This window comes from Ictidomys tridecemlineatus, chromosome 6 (genome assembly GCF_052094955.1).
Source record: "Ictidomys tridecemlineatus isolate mIctTri1 chromosome 6, mIctTri1.hap1, whole genome shotgun sequence".
Classification (NCBI taxonomy): domain Eukaryota; kingdom Metazoa; phylum Chordata; class Mammalia; order Rodentia; family Sciuridae; genus Ictidomys; species Ictidomys tridecemlineatus.
The window spans coordinates 60,837,981-60,862,624 of NC_135482.1; the positions used below are offsets into that span (position 1 = coordinate 60,837,981).

At 51.4% G+C, this 24,644-nt stretch overlaps 1 protein-coding gene across 1 annotated transcript; it reads left to right on the plus strand.

The window, feature by feature from the left end:
- Window positions 1-554: 554 nt before the first annotated feature.
- Itga5 (integrin subunit alpha 5) lies at window positions 555-24,259 on the plus strand. Its single transcript, XM_005325084.5, has 30 exons — window positions 555-1,039; window positions 7,727-7,857; window positions 10,203-10,306; window positions 10,435-10,555; window positions 10,749-10,810; window positions 10,897-10,942; window positions 11,178-11,303; window positions 11,533-11,577; window positions 11,698-11,741; window positions 13,584-13,640; window positions 13,815-13,867; window positions 14,154-14,362; window positions 14,647-14,838; window positions 15,051-15,096; window positions 15,970-16,071; window positions 16,246-16,301; window positions 16,435-16,589; window positions 16,887-17,024; window positions 17,157-17,224; window positions 17,697-17,847; window positions 17,930-18,022; window positions 18,182-18,261; window positions 18,378-18,458; window positions 18,565-18,670; window positions 19,042-19,194; window positions 20,668-20,751; window positions 20,855-20,968; window positions 21,501-21,602; window positions 22,138-22,260; window positions 23,176-24,259. The coding sequence occupies exons 1-30, from the start codon at window positions 648-650 to the stop codon at window positions 23,257-23,259; spliced, it is 3,318 nt and encodes a 1,105-aa protein (XP_005325141.3). The 5' UTR covers window positions 555-647; the 3' UTR covers window positions 23,260-24,259.
- The last annotated feature ends 385 nt before the right edge of the window (window positions 24,260-24,644 follow it).

Here is a 24,644-nt window from a genome sequence, read left to right on the forward strand (position 1 = left end):
TTCCAAGTTTCGTCAACTGCCAGATCCAAGGAAGGGGCTTCCCAGAGGTTTCCATACCCTACAACCAGGTGGGAGACCTGAGGCGGAATCCTGCTGGTGAATGACCCCAGACTCGTGGGGTTTCAATTCTAGCAGCTTGGAGGGGGAGGGGAGTGGCAGCGGAACTCAGGAGCCACTTTCAGGCTCACTGGGAGCGCTCTGTACCTTGACTGCCGAGTCCCCAATCCAGCTGGCCGGAACCCAGACACCCGGTGGCCCCGGAAGACAAGGGGGAATCCCAGTTGGCCAGACGCCAGAGGAATCTCCTATCTCTTTAGACCCCCAAAGTGTCCTCCCTGAAGAAGCGAGAGAGACCCCACACACCAGACACAGGCTCCCTCCGCCCTCCAGAGGTGATTCCTTTCCTCATTAGGAAATTCTCCGCTCCCTTTTTCCGACTCCTTTTCCGAGCGTTTACGTTGTACATCTGGAAAGGAGGGGGAGGAAGGAGGGGACGCGAGGGGAGGGGGAGAGCGCGAGCCCGCCCAGTCTGACCCCGCCAGACACCCGGCCTCCAGCTGGGGCTGGGGAGAGGGGGTGGAGAGGTGCGGCCCCCCCACGCCCCTTTGGGGTGGGGGGCGCGGGCTCGGCGTCCCGAGGACCCAGGAATGCCCCCCCGCCAGCCCCCTCGGCCGGCGGGGGGAGGGCTCAGCCGGGAGTTTGGCAAACTCCTCCCCGCGTTGAGTCATTCGCCTCTGGGAGGTTTAGGAAGCGGCTCCGGGTCGGTGGCCCCAGGACAGGGAAGAGCTGGCGCTATGGGGAGCCGGACGCCAGGGTCCCCACTCCACGCGGCGCGACTGCGCTGGGGTCCCCGGCGCCGAGCCCAGCTGCCGCTGCTGCTGCCGCCCTTGCTCCCGCCGCTGCTGCTGCTGCTGCTGCTGCCGCCGCCACCCAGGGTCGGGGGCTTCAACTTAGACGCAGAGGCCCCAGCAGTGCTCTCTGGGCCCCCGGGCTCCTACTTCGGCTTCTCAGTAGAGTTTTACCGGCCAGGAACAGACGGGTGAGTGACGAGGGTGGGCGGCGGGATGGGGGTTGGGGGCCGCCTGGAGACTGGGGACGCGGCTGGGGTCTGGAGGGGACCCGAGCTTGAGTTTGAGGGCGGAGTTTGGAAGGACCTGGGCTGGAGTTGGGGGCCCACGCTAGAGTTGGGGGCCCGCGCTGGAGCAGGGAGGGAACTGTGGCGGGCGTGCAGGGGGGCCTGGAGTGTGGGAGAGATCAGTGGCGAGACATGTGTCGGGTGGGGAGAGGACACGAAGCTAGAAGCCGGAGGAGTCTGAGCAGGAGTCCCGAGGCCAGGAGACAGGAGAGCACATGAATGAGGAGCTGAGGGTCTTGGGCTGAGATCTGTGGGTTGCACGGGGACCGGGGGGCGGAAAGGGGGCGCGGAGGCCAGGAAAGGCTTTGGGGGGCACTGGCTAACCTCGGGATTCGTGGGGCATTGTGCAGAAAGAAAAAGGTAGAAGCTGGATGAGCTCTGTGTAGTAAGAGTGGAGACAGAGGCGGAGGGGGTCGGAAGGTTAAATGGGGGCCAGCTTCATCCCTCCCCCTCACTCAGACTTGGGAAAAACCTGGGAAGGGGATGGCGGCTCCCTCCCCTTTCTCCACAGTCTTCTGCATCACCTTCCACCCGCAATCTCTGTTTAGACCGGGGTTTCCAAGAACCTGGGGGGAGTCCCGGGACCCTGGCACTGGGGGCGCTGGGGCTGGGGGCGGGCTCAGTCAAGGGCGGGTGCACGGATGTGTCGGGAGGGGTGTGTGTGCGCGCGTGAAGGGGGGTGGGCGGTTTCCCTCTTCCTTTAGCTCTTGGGAGGAAGAGAAAAGCTGATTTCCTGTAGCTTGTGGCTGAAGCTGAACTGAGACCAAAACTTCTGGGACTAGGGTAGGAAGCTGGGTAGATGCTGGCTCGCGCTGGCCAAAAGGTCCAGAAGCAAGGACTCAAAGACCCTGAAGTTCTCAAAAAAGAATTCTTATTACCAATTCCTCAGGGTGACAAGCAGACGCAGACCCTGAGTGCCTGGAAAATGGGGTGTCCACTGGCTTGGAAAAACCACAGTTAGAGCCAAAGTCACATTAGAACAAGGATTTTCTTTTTGCACTGGGGGTCTGGGAGGAGAGGAAAGTGACTGCTCCTGACTGGGCCAGGGACCCCCAGATGCCTGATCCTCCACTATGACTGGAGTAATCAGTCTGTTTCTCCTCCTGAGCTCTGAGTTTCCCACTGCTCACCACCCCTCTCATTCTCCAGGATCTAGGGTGTGATAGGACCTCTATCAGAGGTGAACTGTTTTTGCACATGATACCATTACCTGAGTTCTACTCACTTTCTTTAATTTTTGGAGAAAAGGGGCTAATCTAGCTAATTCAATTGGGAAGGGAAGCAAACATCTCCTTTGTCTGGGGGACTTGGGCTGGGGAAAAAAAAAAAAAAAGATTTTAGGCCCCAGCTGTTAGATCTGGGCTTTTCAAGGTCCCCACCCCACCTCCCTGGCCCCTTGCCCAAACCCCATTGCATCACCCTGGCCTGGAACCTCTGCCAGGCCTTGCCTCCCCAAGGCCCCCTCAAACTTCTTACCACAATCCTAATGGAATAGAGGAGGGTGGGAGGGAGGGAATGGGGTCTTCTTCACTGATCAGGGTTTTTAACCTTCCCCTGCCCTCCCCACCCCAATGCAAGAGTGTCATTTCCCTTTTAAAACATTCTTCTAAAACATCTGGATTTCACACACTCCTGGTCCCCTAGCTGTCTGTCTGGCCCCTGGCCCTGATCTTTCAGTCCCTGAAGCCCTCTTCTAAAACAGGGCCCAGCATTCTCCTCCCTTCACCTCCCCTCTGCTCATCTCCCCTCCCAAGAGAACCCAGGTGTCCAGCTTACACTCCTCCCCCTCTCTTTTTCTCCCTGCAATACCCTCTTAGAGTAGCACTTGTAATATTCTGCCTCCTCTGTGACTTTCCTCCCACCACAGCTGGGCCTTTGACCTCCTTCCCTACCCTTGAGACAATATAGCCACTCATTTAGGACCACAGCCAGAGTGGAAGGACCTGAGTGTTCTTGGTCTCTCTTCTGCATCACCTTTCATGCAGTACAGTAAAATAGCATCAGAGGACAGGGAAAGCATCTCAGAGGTTGCATGGCAGGTAGAAGCAAAATGTGAAGTCAGGCAGTCCTGGGTGTGAGTCCCTACCACTTCCCAGTTAAAGAACTGCCATGTTCAGTGGCACATGCTTGTAATCCCAGCAGCTGGAGGGTGGGCAGTCCTGAGGTAGGAGGATGGTGAGTTCAAAGCCAGCCTCAGCAATAGTGAGGTGCTATGCAACTAAGTGAGACCCTGTCTCTAAATAATATACAAAATAGGGCTGAGGATGTGGCTCAGTGGTTGATGCCCATGAGTTCAATCCCTGGTACCCCCATCACCACACACACAAAAAAAGAACTGTCATGTGTACCCAGGCATCATGGAACACACCTGTAATGCCAGCGACCAAAGAGGTTGAGGCAGGAGGATTGCAAATTCAAGGCCAGCCTGGGCAACCAAATAAGACCTTCAGCAATTTAGCAAGACCCTGCCTCAAAATAAAAAATAAAAAGGGCTGGATCTATAGTTCAGTGGTAAAGTGCCCCTTGGGTTCAATCCACAGTACCAAAGGGGGGGAAAAAACTGTCATGTAGAGCCAAGTTCTGTAAACCTTTGGAGCCTGACTTTCCCATAAACATCAGATGCCTAACTTATTCTAAGAACTAAAAGAGACAAAATATATGAGACACCTGGTCTACAGAGTGATCAGTACATGGGAGGCATGAGATTTTTGGGTAGCTGATTTCTGTTATGGTTTTCTTCTCCCTGGCCACCGGCTTGTTCTTTGTTTATGTTTTCCTCCATTACCTGCTTTTAGTACTTGCTTGTAACCATGATAGTAATAAAAGTCCTTCACATTCCCGTAGCACTTTCATATCGATTTCTCCATTGGATTGTTACAAAAACCCTCATGTGGAGTAGAGAAAGCATTATCGCCGTGTTTGATATATATAAAAACTGAGTTGTCAGGAGTCCTAGAAATTTAGAACTAGAAGTTAGTTTAGGGACCACTCAAGGGCAACCCATCACTTTATGGGAAGAGAATCTAAAACTTTAGAGGGACGCTACTTGGCCCAGGACACTTGAGAGCTTGAGAGGTAGACAGTCTGAGCTCAGCAAGTTGAGCTAAGCAGCCTGAGGCAGCTCTTCCCCCCAGCCAACCAGGCAAGCTCCTTGTGAACCCCAGGCATATATTTGAGGTTTCAGAATAGGTGTCCCCCTCTGGTCTGGCCAATGCTGGGCCCACAGGACCTATAGGAACTGGGCCCCGATCCACTTGCTGCTCGCCACCTGACCTTGTCAGGCCATCAGAGTGAAACAGTAACTGAGTATTGAACGGGAACTGGTTAATCAGAAGCCTGCTATGGAGATAGTGGAGAAGGAGAGAGGAGGAGAAGAGGGGATAAATTGGCTCTGGTGTGGACCAGGACTCTGGCCTAGAAACCAGGATTCCTGGTTTCTGATTCTTATGCTAGGAGGAATTCTGAGTGACCCTGGACATATTATTTAACTTCTCTGTGACTTAGTTTACCCCCTCTTTCAAAGAGGACACAGGCCTAGGTCAGCAGCTTTTGAACTTAACGGAGCATCAGAACCAAGCTGGCCTCCCTTTGCAGCACCTCTGTGGGCAACTATACCAGTCAAAACCAGTGGGTGCTTCTGCAGTGTCTGTTGTGACAATATGTGTCTCCAAGGGCTAAATCTAGAATCTCAGGGTTCTGGGCTTTGAAATAAATTATGGCAATTATTTCATCCCTTGGACTCAATTTTGGAAGTTTATCGGCCAAACTGCATTCCGTAAGGAATAATTAATGGGTTTTCTCACTTTTTATTAACCAACATCTACAGTTGCCAATCAGAACTTCTGACCAGCATGCGATATCATCTCCCCACAGGAGCTGATACAATTCTAGCCAAAAACAAATACACTAGGAGTTTTAATTAACTTGGGCTGCCTTATCAGTAAATGCATGATTTCCGCCAGGCTTTCTAAATATTGAAAACGGCCCAAGGACTCTCCATTGTTACCTTCTTGAACCCTTAAGAGGACCCAGCTTGTATGGGATTTAGGAAGCAGGAACCAGGAGAAGGGGAATAAGGACAAACTCACTTACATGCCATCCCAGGCTCTAGGTATCTCACTTAGCATGGGGGAAGGGGAGTGGGTGTTGAGTTGACCAGGGATGGCAGAGCAGCCAAGTCTTCAAGTACAAGCCATGGGCAGCATGGCAGGTCAGGATCTGTGTCTCAGGCCTGCACACAGGTGTCCTGAACCTTCATGTAGTCAGGGCTTGTGGGCGTCACAAGCTTTGTAAAGCCTGTCTGTCACCTTCCAATCCTGTTAATCTCCAAGCTTCCTCCTCAGGCCATCCCAGGAGCTCAGCTCTTCCCCAGGAACAGTGGCTGTTAGAGAGAAATTGAGAGTGGGAACAGGGTCCCTGTCTTCGTGAGACTTCTGCAGTAACCCAGAGAAAGAAGGACACAGTGTTGGTGTTACCCAGGCCCATGCTGAGCTAGGGTCTGACCTCAACTCCTGGACCCGGGTCCAGTGGTCTGTTTCCAGTTGGTAACCCTTTCTGATTTCTGGAGCCTAAGGGCTGTGACCAAGTTCTCTGAGGCAGCACCTTTCCCAACCCTGAGGCAACACAACCTCTCGGGATCCCCAGCCTCGCCTTGCAACTGACCAGGTTCCTGTGCCTTTGGAGTGGCTAGCTCCCACCCCCAACTGAATGTAATGTCTGAGTGAGAGGGGTGGGGCCCAGCGGGTGGGAGACAAACGGAGAAGTGAGGACAGGAAGCTACAGGCAGTAAACATTTCCTGTCCCCAGGGTAACCAAAGCTGGAACCTCCCCTCTCCACTCCCCATAACTTCAGGAACTCTCTCTCTTCGGCCTCCCCTCTCCCATTCCTCTGGACTCTGCCTTCCCTCTCCTCCATTTTCATCTTCTGACCCTCATAGACCCCTTCCCACACACATTTTAGTCCCCTCAGGCCTACTCTCCATCTAGTATTCCTTTTGGACCTCAGCTCTCCCCTATTCAATATAGCTGGTCCTCCTGGAAGACACCCCCAGCCTTTGTGACCTCTGCCCAATCCCCCTCTTGGGCCTGCTTTCCTACTGAAAGGGCTGAGGAAGATCCTCCAGTCCAGGGAGGAATGGCTATCGAGAGTGCGGAAAGATGAATGGGGACAGAAACCGAAAGAGACACCACAACCTAAACCAAGAGAGCCAGCACAAGGGACAAAAGGACGCGGAGATTGAAGAGTTGCCAGAGGCATATATAAGAGGACAGCAGGGACCAAGGCTTATTTATGCCCAGGAGCCCAGACAAGTTGCCCAGGCTATGGGATGAAGTCCCCACAGAAGACCCTAGAGGAGAAAGCCAGGAGAGCTGTATGGAAGCCTTGGAGGCAGGGGACCTGGGGATGGCAGAGGTAGAGCTGAAGGCAGGAAGATTGTCTGGGACATTAACTATGAACAGCCCATGACATAGGACACCTATCAGGGACTAACTTCCCTGGGGAGAACTGAGCCACCATGTGGAGAACACGGCTTGCAGTTGAGCTGAATTTGAATTCAGTCCTGTGGGGCTGGTATGTGAAAAGGGTTCAAGGGCTGAGACAGAAACCTAGCCAGGAAGGTGCTGTCCAGTGCAGGCTCCAGGGGGAGGGCAGACCCAGGCTCAGGGGAACAATCTGTCTCACCATCCTCCAGTTCCTCTCTCTGCTTCTACTGCCTGATTTCCAGGACTCACATTTTCCTCCTACACGCCCCAAGGCTGGGCAGCTGGACGCCTGGGTCTTGGCCCAGGGAAGCAATCTGGCTAGTGACAAGGAGTACAGTCTAGGTGAGAGGACTCAGGCTCCAGAGGAGTCTGGGGTTCCAGGACTGTGCATCTAATTTGTCCCTTTAAAATTTTTTTTCTTTTGATTGATTTTTTTTTAAGAGAGAATGAGAGAGAGGGAGAGAGAGAGAGAGAATTTTTTAATATTTATTTTTTAGTTTTTGGCGGACACAACATCTTTGTTGGTATGTGGTGCTGAGGATTGAACCCGGGCCGCACGCATGCCAAGTGAGCGCGCTACCGCTTGAGCCACATCCCCAGCCCTGATTCAATTTTCAATCAGAGGCCACTTGTTGCATTTGATTATTATGTACCGTTTTTTTTTTTTTCCCCTGGTCCTGGGGATCCAACCCAGAATCTATGCTGAGCATGCGCTCTACAACGGAGCTCTTCCTTCAGCTGGGCTGTGCATCTAATCTTGGCAGGCAGATAGAGATGATAGAGAAACTGGGGTCTAGGCCCTTTGGCCCCCCTTCCCCTTCCTACAATTGACTCTGGTTCTTCCTTTCTTTATTAATAGGGGAAGGTAGGAGAGAGAGTGGTGGGAGGAGGGGAGGGGTTGGGTTAGTGACAGCAGCACATGGGGACCGCCTGACTCCAGCCTATGCCTCTGGCATCTGTGGCATCTTCTGAGATATAAATACAACCCAGGGGGCATCTACCCCACCCCCAGCCATCCCTGGCCCGGAGGCCTGGGTCCTTCCTGCCTTCAGAGACAGATCACGACCTAGGAGCCAACCTAAACTGCCTTTCCTTTCCCCTCCCCAGGGTCAGTGTGCTGGTGGGAGCACCCAAGGCCAACACCAGCCAGCCTGGAGTGCTGCAGGGTGGTGCCGTCTACTTCTGTCCTTGGGCTGCCAGCCCTGCACAGTGCACCCCAATCGAATTTGACAGCAAAGGTAGGCTGGTACAGTTCAGGGAGAGATTGAAGGAGGGGTGAGACTGCAGCTGGAGGCGGGGCCTGGGTGGGGCCTGGAGCCAGGGGTGCAGCCTGCTGGGCTTTGAGGCCACGCCCTCCCAGCGGCAGCTCTGGTGCTCCAGCTCCAAGCAGTGGCTCCCCATGGCACTCGCTCCACGTTCCCAGCCCAGCCCAGGGAGGGCGGGCATGATTCAGAAACATGTGGCTCTCATTTCCACTGAATCACCCACAACTCCGAGAAGCCAGGGCTATAACACAGACAAAGACAGGGAGAGTCTCACACACTATTCAGTTCCTTTAACTAAGCATTGACTAAGTGATAGTGCATGCCAGGCACTGTGCTCCTGCTGCAGAATTGGAAGATGATTCAGCCACTGCCCTCAAGTTGCTCAAAGTCCTGAGGCCCAGAGATGGATGGAAGGCAGCCACAGACTGACAGCTAATACTCAGAGCACTTGCTCTGTACCAGGCACTGTTGTGACCACTTGCATAATATTAACTCACTTAATCCTCCCAACAACTGTATGAAGTATTATTGTCCCCATTGTACAAGTGAGGAGACACCAAGGTCATACAGCTAGTAAATGGTGCAGCAAGGATATGAACTGCAGCAGTCTATCTCCAGAGATAGACTTGGGTGAGGGGAAAGGAAGAGAACATATAGCAGTAAAAGACTCTCCTTGTATATGTGAGCCCCTAAATGTGAACCCGGCTCTGGAAAAAAAAAAAAGGATGGGGAGGAGGCCAAGTGCAGGTGAAACTCTGTCTCAAAAAATAAGATGGGGTTGTGGCTCAGTGGTGGAGCTCTCACCTAGCACGTGTGAGCTCTGGGTTCGATCCTCAGCATCACATAAAAATAAATATAAACAGAATAAAGGTATTGTGTACAATTAAAAAATAATATTTTTTTTAAATAAAAAGAGCTGGGGCTGTAGCTCAGTGATAGAATACCCCTGGATTCAACCCCCAGTACCACTAAAAGGAAAAAGAAAAAAAAAAGCAAACTTGAAAAGTTGGAGACAGGACTGGGGTTGTAGTTCAGTGATGGAGCACTTGCCCAGCATGTGTGAGGCACAGGTTTGTTTCTCAGCACCACATATAAATAAATAAAATAAAGGTCTATTGACAACTAAAAAAATATTTTTAAAAAAAAGTTGGAAACAGTGGAGTTAAGAATCATGAAACAAGACTGTTTTGTTCCGGTTGTGTTGTTTTGTTTTTTGCAATGCTGGTATGGAACCCAAAGCTTTGTGCATGCTAGGCACATGTGCTGCCACTAAGCTATACCATCAGTCCCTAAACAGACTGATTTTTAAAAAATTTTTTATGTTTTAGTTGTTGATGGACCTTTATTTTATTTTTATTCAGATGTGGTGCTGGGAATCAAGCTCAGTGCCTCACGTGTACGAGGCAAGTACTCTATGCTGAGTTACAGCTCCAGCCCCAACAGATTGATTTTTAAAAGCCTAAAAGAAACCAGGCATGGTACTACACCCCTGTAATCCCAGCTACTCTGAAGATTGAGGCAGGAGGATCCCAAATTGGAGGACAACCTAGGCAACTTAGTGAAGCCCTGTCTCAAAATAAAAAGGGCTGGGGATATAGCTTAGTGAATTCAATCTCCAATACCCCCAAAAAAGTCTACATGATAAAAATCAGAATAAGAAAGGCCAGGCACAATAGTAATTCCAGCAGCTCAGGAGGCTGAGGCAGGAGAATCATGAGTTCAAAGCCAGCCTCATCAAAAGCAAGGAGCTAAGCAACTCAGTGGGACCCTGTCTCTAAATAAAATACAAAGTAGGGCTGAGGATTGGATCAGTGGTCAAGTGCCTCTGAGTTTAATCCCAGGTGCAAAAAAAAAAAACAATAAGAAAAGTGGTCATATAGAGAGCAGAGATTGGGTTTAGAGGAATGTCAAGAAAGATTGTGAGGAGGATCCTGTTAGAGACATAGGCCCAGGTACAGACCAAGAAGTGCAGCCATACTTACACCCTGGGTTTGGGGAAAGCCAGTCTCCCTATCACCTTCCTGCCCCACTCCACTGCAAGTATCCTGTCTCAGCTGGAAGAGGAAACTGGGGGACCCTGGGGAGGCAACTCTAGAAACCCCTGTGTGAGGTGTGTGTGTGTGTGTGTGTGTGTGTGTGTGTGTGTGTGTGTGTATATAAGACGGCTGAGTCTGCACACAACATAAGCTAAAGATTCTTCTCCGCTTACCCTTTCCCAGTAAGTCACGGGAGCTCAGGGCTTGAAAGTGCTGGGCATCCCCAGCCGAGGGCTCAATAGCTCAAGACCCAGCAAGACTTCCCTTTCTCACCTCCCCAAGGCTCCCGGATGCTGGAGTCCAGTACAGAGGGAGAGGAGCCTGTGGAATATAAGTCCTTGCAGTGGTTCGGAGCGACCGTTCGAGCCCATGGCTCCTCCATCTTGGTGAGGGGCCAGAGGACCTGGTGTGACAGCTGGGGGAGAGGTGGTGGTGGAGTAAGGCCAGGCCTGGAGGGAGGGAGGAAGGCCCTTACTGGACTAAACCTAAAGCCCCCTCCTCCTGGTCCTCGCAGGCATGTGCTCCACTGTACAGCTGGCGCACAGAGAAGGAGCCACTGAGTGACCCTGTGGGCACCTGCTACCTCTCCACGGATAACTTCACCCGCATTCTGGAGTATGCACCCTGCCGCTCAGGTAGGGGTGAGGGAAGACCTGTGTGCCAACTCTGCCATCTCCATGAGAATTTCTCCTGTGCTCAGGGCTGACTCCCCACAGCCCCCCAACTCAGCCTGTGCACCTTGACCCAGCCTGAGGCCCTTCCCCTGGCTCCCTCCCCTCTCCTTCCCATCTGTGTGGGGCTTGCTCTCATCGCCATCTCCCCTCACAGATTTCAGCTGGGCAGCAGGGCAGGGTTACTGCCAAGGGGGCTTCAGTGCCGAGTTCACCAAGGTGAGAGGGTGCGCTGGAGGAAGGGGTGGTGGGCAGTGGACCCCGAGGTCAGGATCAGATGTTGGACTCACCTCCCTCCCCCACAGACCGGCCGTGTGGTCCTGGGTGGACCAGGGAGCTATTTCTGGCAAGGTAAGTCCTTTCTCTAGTCCATTCGAGGTCCCTGGCGCTGGTCCTATCCCCACTCCTGCCTAGAGTCTCTAGTCCTCCCTGCCTCTGTCTCCTCGCCCCCGCCAGTCCTCCTTTTTCCATCACCCTCTACACGCTTCCCTTCCGCGATCCACACATGGAATCCTACCTGGCCAGCCTCCGCAGTCCCCTCAGCCACCTGCCCTCCATCCATCCCCTCCACACCACCCTTCCCCAGGCCAGATCCTGTCTGCCACTCAGCAGCAGATTGCGGAGTCCTATTACCCAGAGTACCTGATCAACCTGGTTCAGGGGCAGCTGCAGACGAGACAGGCCAGCTCCATCTATGATGACAGTTACCTGGGTGAGTGAGCAGGTGGGGAGGGGATGGCAGGGGGAGCACTCAAGGGCCCTGTCCTCCCCTACACCCTTGCTTCCCTTCTCCCGCTCAGGCACCCCCAGCCCCTCTGCTGTACTTGTCGGGTACAGACTGACCATGAAGGCCCAGCAGGGGAGGGGAAGGGATTAAGGGTGGGTCAGGGCAGAGGAGTCCCAAAGCATAAATGCTAACATTCACCCACCCTGTTCCCCAGGATACTCTGTGGCTGTGGGTGAATTCAGTGGTGATGACACAGAAGGTGAGTGTGTCCCCAGGATGGGCCAAGGTGGGGGGAAATAGGGGCCCCAGAATTCTAACATTCACCATCTGCTCCTCCCCTTCCTCTGCCTCAGCCCACAACTCTGCCTTCTCTTCACAGACTTTGTCGCTGGTGTGCCCAAAGGGAACCTCACCTATGGCTACGTAAGACCCGACCTGCCCCCCACACCCCCGTGCTGGCTAAGCACAAAGAACCATGCTCAGCAGTTTGTGAGGGCTCAAAAAGTGGGCCAGAACACCACAGGCTTTAGAGTCAGACCTGGGTTCAAGTTCTGGCACTTACCCTGGATAAATTATTCTGTTTTTATTCACATCCTGCTCCCTGCTTAACCTCTCTAAGCCTCATTCTTCTCTGTATAATGGGATAATAATAGTTCTGACCTCACAAGGCTCTTATATGGGTGAAATGAGATAACGCATGTGAAAGTACTTAGTGAATTGTTAGGCAGGGTACAACGGGCAGCTGTTATTATTAGACCAAGACAAGTGCCTGTACAGATAAGAATGCCATAGGCCGTCATTCAATGAACAGCCTGTATTGAGGGGAGGGAAGAGACAAGAAAATGAAGAAGACATCACACCCCATCTCATAAGATGCTTCTAATCAAGTACATGAGATAAGACACACATAATTCTCTTCTGGGGTGGAGCTCCTCAATGCAGCAGACACTGTCCATTCTTGATGCTGTTCTTCACAACAAGTCTATGCTGTAGATGTTATCATTCACATTTTACACGTGACAAAACTGGAGTTCTAAGAAATCAAGTAAATTGCTTAAGCTCACCCAGCTAATGAATGGCTGGAAAGAAATTTAAAACCAGGTCTAGCTGGACACAGTGGTGCATGCCTGTAATCCCAGCTACTCCGGAGGCTGAGGCAGGAGGATTGCAAGTTTGAGATTGGTCTTGGCAACTTATTAAGAACCTGTCTCAAAAAAAAATAAAAATGACTGGACATGTGGCTCTGAGTTAGAGCACCCCTGGATTCAATCCCCAATACACACACACACACAACGGGTCTATCTTTTTCCAAAGTCAACATACTTTCTGCACTAACGATAAATTTCAGAAAACCAGTCAAGGTGATGTAACAGTAAAGAGCAAATAATAATTTCATTCTAGAGATGGGGTGGAGATTCAGCAGAGATGAGATGAGAGGACATCTTTGGAAGGAGCATGAAGGAGACAGGAAAAAAAGGAAAAAGAAAAATGTCAAGATAGTTTAGCATTTTCATGAGCTGATTGAGGAGAAGGAGAATAAGGAAAGATTTCGGAGAAAACAAACAAAACAAATAGGTAAATTAGGACCAGATTCTCCAGTGCCTTGGTGAACCAGGCAAGAAGCTGAGAGTAGGCAGTAGATACAGTGACCATCTTCAACTCACTCTAGGGCAGTCAGCCAGTCCTACTGCACTGGGGATGAAAGTGGGAGCAGGAGGCCAGGATACTGGCTGTCCAGCATTTTGGGAGGAAGGCACACGCCTGAGTCACTGCAGCAAGAGTAGAGAAGAGCAGGATCCAAGAGACTGGGAAGGCCAGTTACTAAGGAGAATATAGGAGAAGCATGAGTGTGTTTGGGGGGAACTAGAGGATGAGGGATGACTTAGGTTTTAAACATCTTGGGTTTGAGGCCCCAGTGTGCATTCAGTCATAGTTACAACACTCTGCTACTCGCCAAGCACTATTTTTGGTTCTGGGGCGAAAGCAAAGAACAAAACTAAGCTCCTGTCCCCACTGATGTGCTACTCACTATTCTAGTGGTAGAGAAGGACCACAGACAGAAAAATGTGAAATCTATCAGTAGTTGGTAAGCGCCCACGGGCAGAGCCACCCGGCATAGAGTTGGAAATGGGAGGGCAAAGCTCATGAAGGAGTTAGGGGCCATTAGTGTATGTCTGAGGAATGCCTGCTTTCCGGCACCCTGTACCCATTTGTCCTTCAATTGTGAGACGTTCAGGAATAATGGGCCTATCCCTTCACCCCCAGGTCACTATCCTTAATGGATCAGATATCCGATCTCTCTACAACTTCTCAGGGGAACAGGTAAGGACACTCCCCACCCCCACACTGGCTTGTCTCACTACCAGCCAAGCCTCAACCCTGACCCAATAACATCAAACTCCCCGCCTCCTGGCAGCCTCTGGATTGTCCCTTAATCCTGGTTATTGACCCCACATTCTGATCTCATGCTGCCCCTTTATCCTGCCCCTCCCCCAGATGGCCTCCTACTTTGGCTATGCAGTGGCTGCCACTGACGTCAATGGAGATGGGTGAGTAGTGGGAAGGGCACACCATGGTGCCCTGACTAGATCCTGGAGAGAAGAGTGGGGCTGGGATGGACTGCAAGCAGTGTTTTTCCAGGGCTTTTTCTCTCGCTCATGGTTGTGTTCCCCTTGCTCAGGAACATGGACAGAGCTGAGAGCTAAACTGGAGACCTCAGGTCTCCTGGTGGTTAGGAAAGAGCCTGGGGACCCAGGATGTCTGGATTTCTGGCACTAGGATGGGAGGGGAGTGGCAAGACAGGGTATTAGGATGCCGGGATCTTCTCTTCCCCAGGCTGGATGACCTACTAGTGGGGGCACCCCTACTCATGGAGCGGACAGCTGATGGGCGGCCTCAGGAAGTGGGCAGAGTGTATGTATACCTGCAGCACCTGGCTGGCATAGAGCCCACACCCACCATTACCCTCACTGGCCATGATGAATTTGGCAGATTTGGCAGCTCCTTGACCCCCTTGGGGGACCTGGACCAGGATGGCTACAATGGTAAGTAAAATGGTTTCAGAGCACTAAGGACGAGTTGGGGGGGGCCTCAGTTAGGAGGGGTTAATTGGGAAGGTGTCCTTCAGCTAAGACACCAAATGCCCTGTGATTTTCCAAGGAGGGGTGTAGACTTTAATTCCAATGTCTGGATCTTGAGGTTTGATGGAGGAGTAGGGATAGGGGTTGACAGATGAGAAAAAATAGGATACTGGGTACTGAGGTCTATTGGTAGAAATTTGGACCCCTGGGTTCCTGGCCTGCTGACTGATTTATGTTGTGTCTTACAGATGTGGCCATTGGGGCTCCCTTTGGTGGGGAAACCCAGCAGGGGGTAGTTTTTGTATTCCCTGGGGGCCCAGGAGGACTGGGCTCTAAGCCTTCCCAGGTTCTGCAGCCCCTGTGGGCAACTGGGCATGCCCCAAACTTCTTTGGCTTTGCTCTTCGAGGAGGCCGAGACCTGGATGGCAACGGATACCCTGGTGAGTTTTACCTGAGGCCCCTTCCCAATTCCCTGGTCACAAACCCCTACCAACTTCTCTTCCTAAGCTTCCAGATGCAGTTGTGGGATGCTGCCACAAGATGGCGCTGTTCCCTCAATCAGCCTCGGAGCAATGACACTAGAGGTGTGGTTATCAAGAAAAGATCCTGATTTGGGGATTGCTATAAGGGGTGGTTTCTTGACTTTTTGCAGATCTGATTGTGGGGTCCTTTGGCGTGGACAAGGCTGTTGTATACAGGTACGAACTCTAAGGGGGGGACAGCAGCCTGGTAAACTGGGAACTGGGAATTTCTCTTTAGAGCTAAATTATGAAAATTTCTCCTTAGAGCTAAATTATGAAAATTATAGACCAGGTACAGTGGTGCAGGCCTATAATCCCAGTGACTCAAGAGGCTGAGGCAGGAGAATCACAAGTTCCAGGCCAGCCTCAGCAACTTAGCAATACCCTGTCTCAAAACAGAAAATAAAAAGGACTGGTACCTTTGATTTCCAGCAACTTGGTAGGCTAAGGCAGGAGGACTTGAAGATTGCAAGTTCAGGCAAGCCTCTGCAATTTAGTGAGACCCTCAGCAGCTTAGTGAGACCCTGTCTCAAAACAAAAAGGACTGGGGATGTAGCTCAGTGGTATAGAGCCCCTGGGTTCAATCAGAGCACCTTAAAACAATTTTTAAAGAGTTGGAGAAGCCCAGTGTGGTGGCTCATTACCATAATCCCAGCAGGTTGATAGGCTGAGGCAGGAAAGTCACAAGTTCCAGACCAGCCTCAGCAATTTAGTGAGGCCCTAAGCAACTTAATAAGACCTTGTCTCAAAATTAGGGAAAAAAAAATATATATATATATATGTATATATATATAAAATATATATATATATATATAAAAATATAAATATATATATATATAAAGGGGGCTAGGGATATGGTTCAGTGTCCCCAGTACCTCCTCCCACAAAAAAGGGCTGGAAATGTAGCCCAGTCGTAGAGACTCCTGGGTTCAATCCCCAGTATCACCAAAATAGAAAGGAAAATCACTCTAGGGGAAACTAGCATTTTGGGGCTTGGGCACAGATTTCAGAGGAGCCTTAATTCTATTTGTCCCATACCCACCCTTGCAGGGGTCGCCCCATCGTGTCTGCCAGTGCCTCCCTCACCATCTTCCCCGCAATGTTCAACCCAGAAGAACGCAGCTGCAGCTTGGAAGGGAACCCTGTATCCTGGTGAGCTGGGTCTAGGAGGTTCCAGAGATCTGTGTCTGGGATCTAGGATGGGAGACCAATCTGACTTAGGAAGGGGACGGTGGGGGTGTTCTACCCAGGGTCTGCCCAGAGGTGGGAGCAGAGAGGATGCCTGTACTAGTATGTTCACCAGCTTTCTCCTTGGTCTTTCTCCAGTATCAACCTTAGCTTCTGCCTCAATGCTTCTGGAAAACATGTCCCCAACTCCATTGGTGAGAAGACTGCCTGGGTCTCTCAGGCCCTAGGGTGGGATGTCGGGGCTGGAGACCGGGTTACCTCTTTTCTCTCTTAAGTGGACCGGGAGGGACAGGTAGATCCCCATAACTTATTAGTCCCGGGGTACAGGCTTTGCGGTGGAGCTCCAGCTGGACTGGCAGAAGCAGAAGGGAGGGGTACGGCGGGCACTCTTCCTGGCCTCCAGACAGGCGACACTGACCCAGATACTGCTCATCCAGAATGGGGCCCGGGAGGACTGCAGAGAGATGAAGATCTACCTCAGGGTATGGCCCTGGGGGTGGGTGTGGACTGGTCAGGGAGGGGTACCACATGGAACTGAGGCCCCTTCTGGAGGAAGACATTGGGAAAGTTCCTGGAAGGGCTTGGGGCTCGTGGGGAGGGGGCCTGGCTGAGAAAGGGAGGCCTCTCTGTTTGAGGAGCTGAGAACCGGGCTGCCAGGGACTCTGAAATAGTTAGAACAGTCAGACTTGGGTCCCTGAGTGGGAAATAAGAGGCTAAGAAGCCAGGCTGCCAAGCCCCCGGATACCCCCTGACCCTGAGAACTCTCTCCCCGGCCCCAGAATGAGTCAGAATTCCGAGATAAACTCTCCCCCATTCACATCGCCCTCAACTTCTCCTTGGACCCTCAAGCCCCCGTGGACAGCCATGGCCTCCGGCCCGTCCTACATTACCAGAGCAAGAGCCGGATAGAAGATAAGGTGAGGACCAGGAAGGGAGGGGGCCTAGGAGGACAGAGGCCTGGGCACAAGGGGCTAAGGCCCTGGGGAGTGGGGAGCCTGTAGCCCAGGAACAGTAGAAACTCCCCATCTTAAGGGTGTCCTGCTCTCCAGGCTCAGATCTTGCTGGACTGTGGAGAAGACAACATCTGTGTGCCTGACCTACAGCTGGAAGTATTTGGGTATGTGGGGGCTGACAACGAGCTAGGGTGTTCCAGATGTCTTACCACTTGGAAAAGTAGAATAGGGACATAGGAAAAGTAGATCTTGAGAAGGTACTGAACTTCTCTGAGCTTCAACTGCTTCATTTGTGTAGTGAGAATAACAGCATTTATTCCTCTGACTTTTTGGTTTGGGGTTTTGTGTGTGTGTGAGTGTGTGTGTGTGTGAATGCACGTACATTACTAGGGATCAAACCCAGGCCCTCGCACAATAGGCAAGGAATCTGTCACTGAATTATACCCCCAGCCCCTATTTGAGTTTTTGGAGATGAAAACGTGATCATTACATAAAGCATGAAACCTAGTGCCCACTGTAGAGTCGGAACTCAGTTAATGGTGTCTATTACTACTTTATTTTTGTTGTTATTATTATTACCCATTGTCCTGGTTTGAGAATTAATTCTAGTGTTTCTTCTCCTTGTTCCCTCTTCAGGGAGCAAAACCACGTGTACCTAGGTGACAAGAATGCCCTGAACCTGACTTTCCACGCCCAGAATGTGGGTGAAGGAGGTGCCTATGAGGCTGAGCTTCGGGTCACAGCCCCTCCAGAGGCTGAGTACTCAGGACTTGTCAGACACCCAGGGGTGAGAGGGGATTCTCAAGCGGGGATTGGGGGGAACACCAGGGGAGCACCCAAACCTGACCTGTACCCACCCCCACCTCCAGAACTTCTCCAGCCTGAGCTGTGACTACTCTACCGGGAACCAGAGCCGCCTGCTGGTGTGCGACCTAGGCAACCCCATGAAGGCAGGAGCCAGTGTAAGTTGGAGACAGAATAGGAAGGGGCAGGAGGGAGAGAGGACCACTGGACAGTGACCAGCATGTTCAGAACATAACCAAGGCACGGGGAAAGAGGGTTGGGATTGGAGCAACACAAACGCACTATGGAACTGCCCCTTTGTCCTCCCTGTCCCACAGCTCTGGGGTGGCCTTCGGTTCACCGTCCCTCACCTACAAGACACAAAGAAAACCATCCAGTTTGACTTCCAGATCCTCAGGTAGGGGGTGGGTTGGGCAGGGAGGAGGGAGGCTGGTGCAGGAGGCCAAGCCCTTGGGGGTCAGGGAATCCCCGCTGGCGGGGCTCCAGCACCACCTGTCTTGCCTCCATCCACAGCAAGAATCTCAACAACTCACAGAGCGATGTGGTCTCCTTCCAGCTCTCTGTTGAGGCTCAGGCCCAGGTCTCCCTTAATGGGTCAGTATCCAGGCAAATGGGGACCTACTAGGAGGGGTGACAGACTCAAGGGGAAGGATGCGCATGGGGTCCCTTCCACCCTCCTCTAAACCACCCTACTCCTTAGTGTCTCCAAGCCTGAGGCTGTGTTCTTCCCAGTGAGTGACTGGCATCCCCGAGACCAGCCTCAGAAGGAGGGGGACGTGGGCCCTGCCGTCCACCATGTCTATGAGGTGAGGAGAGCTGGTAGGCTGGCCAGGGGAGAGGGGTGGAGGGTGGGCCAGAGTGAATGACTGAAAGGAGGAGCTAGCATGAGTGACGGTGGCTGGGACCAGAGTGAGGAAGACAGGAGGGTAGAAAGAGTGACTGCAGTGGGTGGAGAGAGGCCGCCAGAGGCTAGATGGCTGCTGAGTGACTTAAGTAGAAAGGAGAGATGGAGTGTGGCCCCCCCAGTGTGGACTGAGGAGGATGAGGTTTTCATCTCTGCCCTTGGCCCCTGAGATGGGAGCCTACAACAGGGTACACTGGGGCCATGGTGACCAGGTCTCAAGTGAGGCAGAAGCTTTGCTATCCCTCTCACGGTAACTGTGCTCTCCCCCCTCAGCTCATCAACCTGGGCCCCAGCACCATCAGCCGGGGAGTGCTGGAGCTCAGCTGTCCCCAGGCCCAGGAAGGTCAGCCGTTCCTCTACGTGACCAAGGTCGCTGGAGTTAGCAACTGCACCAGCAGATACCCACCTAACCCTGAGGGCCTGGAGGTAAAGGGCCTGGACACTGGCTTGGGGGGAGGTTCAAAGGTCCAGGGCTAAGGGGCTAGGAAAGGTCTTTGGGATCTGGAAAAGGCAACAAGAATGTGCCTATAGCTGGGACTGAGGGAAAGGGTCAGAACACACAGATACCTCAAAGGCCTGCGAGGCATCTTTCTTCCTGAACTATCCTTTCCTATTTCTTTCTCTCTTTTTTTTTTTAACATGTATTTTTTAGTTGTAGTTGGAAACAATACCTTTATTTATTTATTTTTATGTGGTGCTGAGGATCAAATCCAGGGCCTCGCACGTGCTAGGCGAGCACTCTGTCGCTGAGCAACAACCCCAGCCCTGCTTTCCTACTTCTTGACTCCTCCAGGAAGTCTTCAGACCTGTTTCTCTGGGCCCCAGTGCCTGTTTATAGTGTACCTACTCAAACATTTAATTGAATGAGTATCTAAACTGAGCACTATTAGGCTCAGAAAAAAACCTACTGTAAACAAAACTGACAGGATCCCCATGGAGCTTGTGTTCTAGTGGAGGCTGATAAACAATGGAAAGTTAAGCCAGGCACAGTGGCGCACACCTGTAATCCAGTTACTCTGGAGGCTGAGGCCAGAGGATCCCAAGCCTGGGCAATTTAGCAGGACCCTGTCTCAAAAAAAAAAAAAAAAAAAAAAGTGCTTGGGATGTAGCTCAGTTGTAGAATGCCTCTAGGCTTAATCCCCAGTGCCCCCCCCCACACACACACACACTGAAAAGAGAAAAATTAGGTAGATGTGGTAGCACATGCTTATAATCTCAGAGACTTGGCAGGCTGAAGCAGAAGGACCCTGTCTCAAAATAAAGTATTAAAAAAGTTCTGGGGAGGGTCTGGGGTTGTGGCTCAGTGGTAGAGCGCTTACCTCACATGTGTAAGGCACTGGGTTCAATTCTCAGTAATGCATATAAATAAATAAAATAAAGGTCCATCAACAACTGAAAAAATATTTAAAAAATAAGTTCTGGGGATGTAGCTCAATGCTTAAGTGCCCTGGGTTCAATTCCTAGTACAAAAAAAATTAATTAACAGGTATTAAAAGCAATGGAAGTACAGGGCTAATGTGCTGTGGGGAGATGAGACTGTCTAAACTGAGTCATGGGAGAAAGCTGTTAGAGAGGTAATAGTTAAATAGAGGCCTGAAAGACAAGAACAAACCTATCCCTGGGACACAGGGAAGAGTGAGCATTGCAAACAGGTAGCAACAAGGACCTGATGACTGATTTATACATCTCTTCCATGTAAATTCCGAAAACCAAGTTTTACTTATTTCCATTTTTCAACACTGCCCTTGCCTGGTGCCTGGCACAGGGGAGTTGGTTAGCTGGGTGGATGGGTAAAGAGATAAGCAGGTTGAAGCTGCACTTGGCACCAGGCACAGGCCGACTTAAATGCTGTGATGCGATGAGGCAGAGAGGCAGCTAAGGGTCTCTTTCTTCTTCCAGCTGGATCCCGAGGGTTCCCAACACCACCTGCAGAGAAGAGAGGCTCCAGGTAGGAGCCCTGCCTCCTCTGGGCCGCGGGTCCTGGTAAGTGATACTGGAAATGAGGTCTGAGCCCAAGTACTGAATACCTGGGCTGTCAGAACCACCAGAAGGGCAGAATTCCAGATCCACACCTCTTCCTTCCCAGAAATGCCCAGAGGCTGAATGTTTCAGGCTGCGCTGTGAGGTTGGTCCACTGCTCCGGCAAGAGAGCCGAAGTCTACAGCTGCATTTCCGAGTCTGGGCCAAGACCTTTCTGCAGGTGAGGGAGCCTTACCTCAGCCCTGACCTCTGACCCTCAGATCTACCCAGATTGACCCCAACCTTTCCTAGGGCACTAGCCTCCTCTCCTTGGTAAATGGACTTGTACTCCAATCCCCCTCCTTCACCCTTGTTTAGACCAGGCTGTGTCCTTGGCGCCACCTTGTGCAAAGTTGTGATAGAAAAACAGAAAGATGGAGATGAGTGCAGAATGGATCAGGCAAGAATATGTAGGAATAGTAAGAACAGCCATTCATGGAGCACACATTGTTAGCCACGCTGTCCTGGGTGTTAATCCACATAAATGATTTTTTTAAATATTTTTTTTTTATTTAACAGGTAGTCAGTCATCTGATTATACATTATTTAGTTATAATTATTCAATTCCACATTTATTACCTCATATAAGAAATATCAGGAAAGAATTAGTCTCAAATAGGGAAAGATCACAGCCTGGGCCAGACCCCAGAGAAGAAGCCTTATGTCTCTAGATCCCAAGAGGCGCTACCCTGATCACCTTTCCCCACCCACAGAAGGAGCACCAATCATTCAGCCTGCAGTGTGAAGCTGTGTTTGAAGCCCTGAAAATGCCCTATCGAATCCTACCCCAGCAACTACCCCAAAAGAAACTTCAGGTGAGTCCAGAGCCAGAGGTCGAGGCCAAAAAAAGACAGGGCGCAGAGTCCTTGTTATTTTAACAGCTATTTTCTGAACATCTGTTATGTGCTAGGAACTGTACAGGTGCCAGATACAGTAATAAGCAGGATACATATGGTACCTTTGCTCCTGGAATTCACAGCCTTGTAGGCAGTGACAGTAGAGTGTGACAGGTGTCAGGGTATTCATGAAACCACATCATATGAACACCTGAACCTAGTCTTGCAGGATCAGGGAGGTCTTCCTGGAAGAAGTGGTGTGCAAGCTGAGATGTGAAGTTACTAACCATGCTAACCCTGTAGAAAAGGAAGATCCTAGGGGGAGGGAACCTCGGATATGAAAGCCCTTAAGTAAAAGACAATAGTATACATTTTAGGAACTTACATCTTTTAAGTTCAGAAAGCTGTTAGCACTAAATGAGAGGTGGGAGGTGGGTTCACATCCATTGAGGGCCAACTGTATCTGTAGGAAGAATTTCTGGGTCTCAGTGACATCACCTGGCTTGTTCCCCAGGTGGCCACAGCCGTGCAGTGGATCAAGGCAGAAGGCAACAATGGCGTCCCACTGTGGATTATTATCCTCGCCATCCTTTTCGGCCTCCTGCTCCTAGGTCTGCTCATCTACGTCCTCTACAAGGTCAGCCACGTCCTGCCCATGATTTGGCCACCATCTCATCAGGCTCTGCCCTTGACTCAGCACAATCCCAAGCATCCACCTCCAGATCAATTTTCTAGTCATATGCCTCCACCTCTGCCCTGGCAGTTTGCATCCCATCCTGTCCCTTCCTATAGGATCCCTCCATTTATGCTAGAGCCCCTAGCTTAGAAAGATTTCTCTTATCTCAAGATGATTAGTTTGCCCCATATTTGCAAAATCAATGTAAGCCACAGATGGCAGGCACATGGCATTCATGCTGTTACTCCTAAAATCCAGGGCAGCCATCATTAATTGATCACATCCTAGCAGTGGCCTAGACTCCTTAAGGGGCAGCCACTAGTAAACAGTAATACTTGGCAATTGAGTTCAAATCTGTTTGCCCTTCCCAATTTAACTGGGCAGTACTGAGGACTGAACCCAGGGGCACTCTACCACTGAGCTACATCCCCAGCCCTTTTTTTTTTTTTTTTTTTTTTCACTAGAGACTGGGTCTCACTAAATTACCAAGGCTGCCCTTGAACTTGTGATCTTCCTGCCTCAGCCTCCTGGGTAGCTGGGATTATAGGCATGTGCCACCATGTCTAGCTTCACTGGGGGCGGCGGTGTTAGGGATTGAACCCAGGCTCTTCTGCACGCAAGGCAAATACTCTACCAACTGAGCTGTATCCCCAGCACCTTATTGGGGGCATTATTAAGGAATTAGCAGAATATTCCCCACATGCTAAAACATCACCAATTTTGACCCTTCTGTGCCCATTGGAGCTCTGGGAGTAGTCTCAGCCTGAATTCACAGGCCCCTTTTGCAGCATGGGGAGATTCTTTCTCATTTCCTCTTGAGATAAGAGCTGGGGAGAAATGGTAGACCTAAACTCTACCTCCTTTCCCCTTCATCAGCTTGGATTCTTCAAACGCTCCCTCCCATATGGCACGGCCATGGAAAAAGCTCAGCTCAAGCCTCCAGCCACCTCTGATGCCTGAGTCCTCCTGATCCCAGATTCCTGATCCTGAAGATCCAGTCCCCCACCCTCAGTCTGCTGATGACAGGGAGGGGACTGGGCACTTTCTGAAGGTGCTGAGGGCCAGGGAGAAGCTCCTCTCCTTAGCCCAGAGACATACTTGAAGGGCCAGAGCCGGGGGAGGGGGATGAGAAGCTGGGGATCCCCCCCCACCCCATGCACTGTGAAGGACCCTCGTTTACACATGCCCTCTCATGGATGGGGGAACTCAGATCCAGGGACAGAGGCCCAGCCTCTCCACAGCCTTTGCATTTTGGAGTTTCCTGAAAACAACTTGGAACCATAACTAGGGAATCCAGTCGTGGTTATTGGGCCAGACATGCCGTCAGGACTTCCTGTCCAGCCTCAGCCTGCAAAGATACGTCATCGAGAGATGCCAAGGAAGCCCCAGCTAAAAATCTGGGACCTGAGGAGTGAGACCTGGCAGCTGTGACAGCCCCACCCTGGTGGGCCAACAAGGAACACTAACCATAGAAGGTGCCCTAGGACCAGCTCAGGACAGATCCCAAAGGTCCATGCTGGCCCAGAACCCAGCTCCAGGGGGGAATCAGAACTCCACGGAGCCAGATCCAGTTTGGGGCATGGGGTTGATCTGGAACCCAGACACAGACATTGGCAACCTAACCCAGGCAGATCCAGAACTGCAGTTGGGTCTGCTCCAGACCTGGGCCTAGAGGCCCAATTCACCCTGACTTGGGAGATGTCAGGAATTGCCCAGGACCCTGAAGAGGCCATGGTGGCAACAGATCTGGAAGCTCAGCCTGGCCAGATGCAGGCCCTGTCAGTCCCCAGAGAAAGGGGAGCTGGGCTCCTGAAGATTTGGGTTCTGCCCACCAGCTGCACTGACGCTGCCCCTCCTCTCCCTACCCAGCCCTCCCCTCCCCTCTCCTCCCCTCAGCTCCTGACACCCGGACTTATTTAAACTATGTTGCAAGTGCAATAAACCCAACCCACTGCCCCCACTACCAGAACTGCAATCTGTGACCTCCTACCTCACTCTTTCCAAACCCATCCTGGAACCAGACCTCTTGGCAAGAAGGAGATCCCTGTCTCTTGACTTCTGTCCACAGAGCTGGGAGTATGCCCCCCGGGAACTTATCTTAGTTGAAAGAGACAATGGAAGGAGAGAAGGGAGGAAATGGTTTGGGTTTGAGGATTAGGGGAGAGTGCAAGGGGCAGGTCCAAGTAGAAGGTGGAGGGAGATAGTGCAGAAGACTCACCTGGTCTTCCCTTAAATCAGTAATGAAATGGGAGGGGAAATCCAGAGAACTAAATTGGAAGAAAGCTATTAACACACAAAAAGAAACTGAAGCCCAGAGAGTTTATGTAACTTGCCCAAGGTCACAC

Bases quoted from the DNA above. Each gene is read 5' to 3' on its own strand.
- Itga5 (XM_005325084.5), top strand. From the start codon at position 648: ATGCCCCCCCGCCAGCCCCCTCGGCCGGCGGGGGGAGGGCTCAGCCGG. The intron at 13,868-14,153 runs GTGAGTAGTGGG...TCTCTTCCCCAG, and splicing joins ACTGACGTCAATGGAGATGG to GCTGGATGACCTACTAGTGG. The intron at 19,195-20,667 runs GTAAAGGGCCTG...TTCTTCTTCCAG, and splicing joins CTAACCCTGAGGGCCTGGAG to CTGGATCCCGAGGGTTCCCA.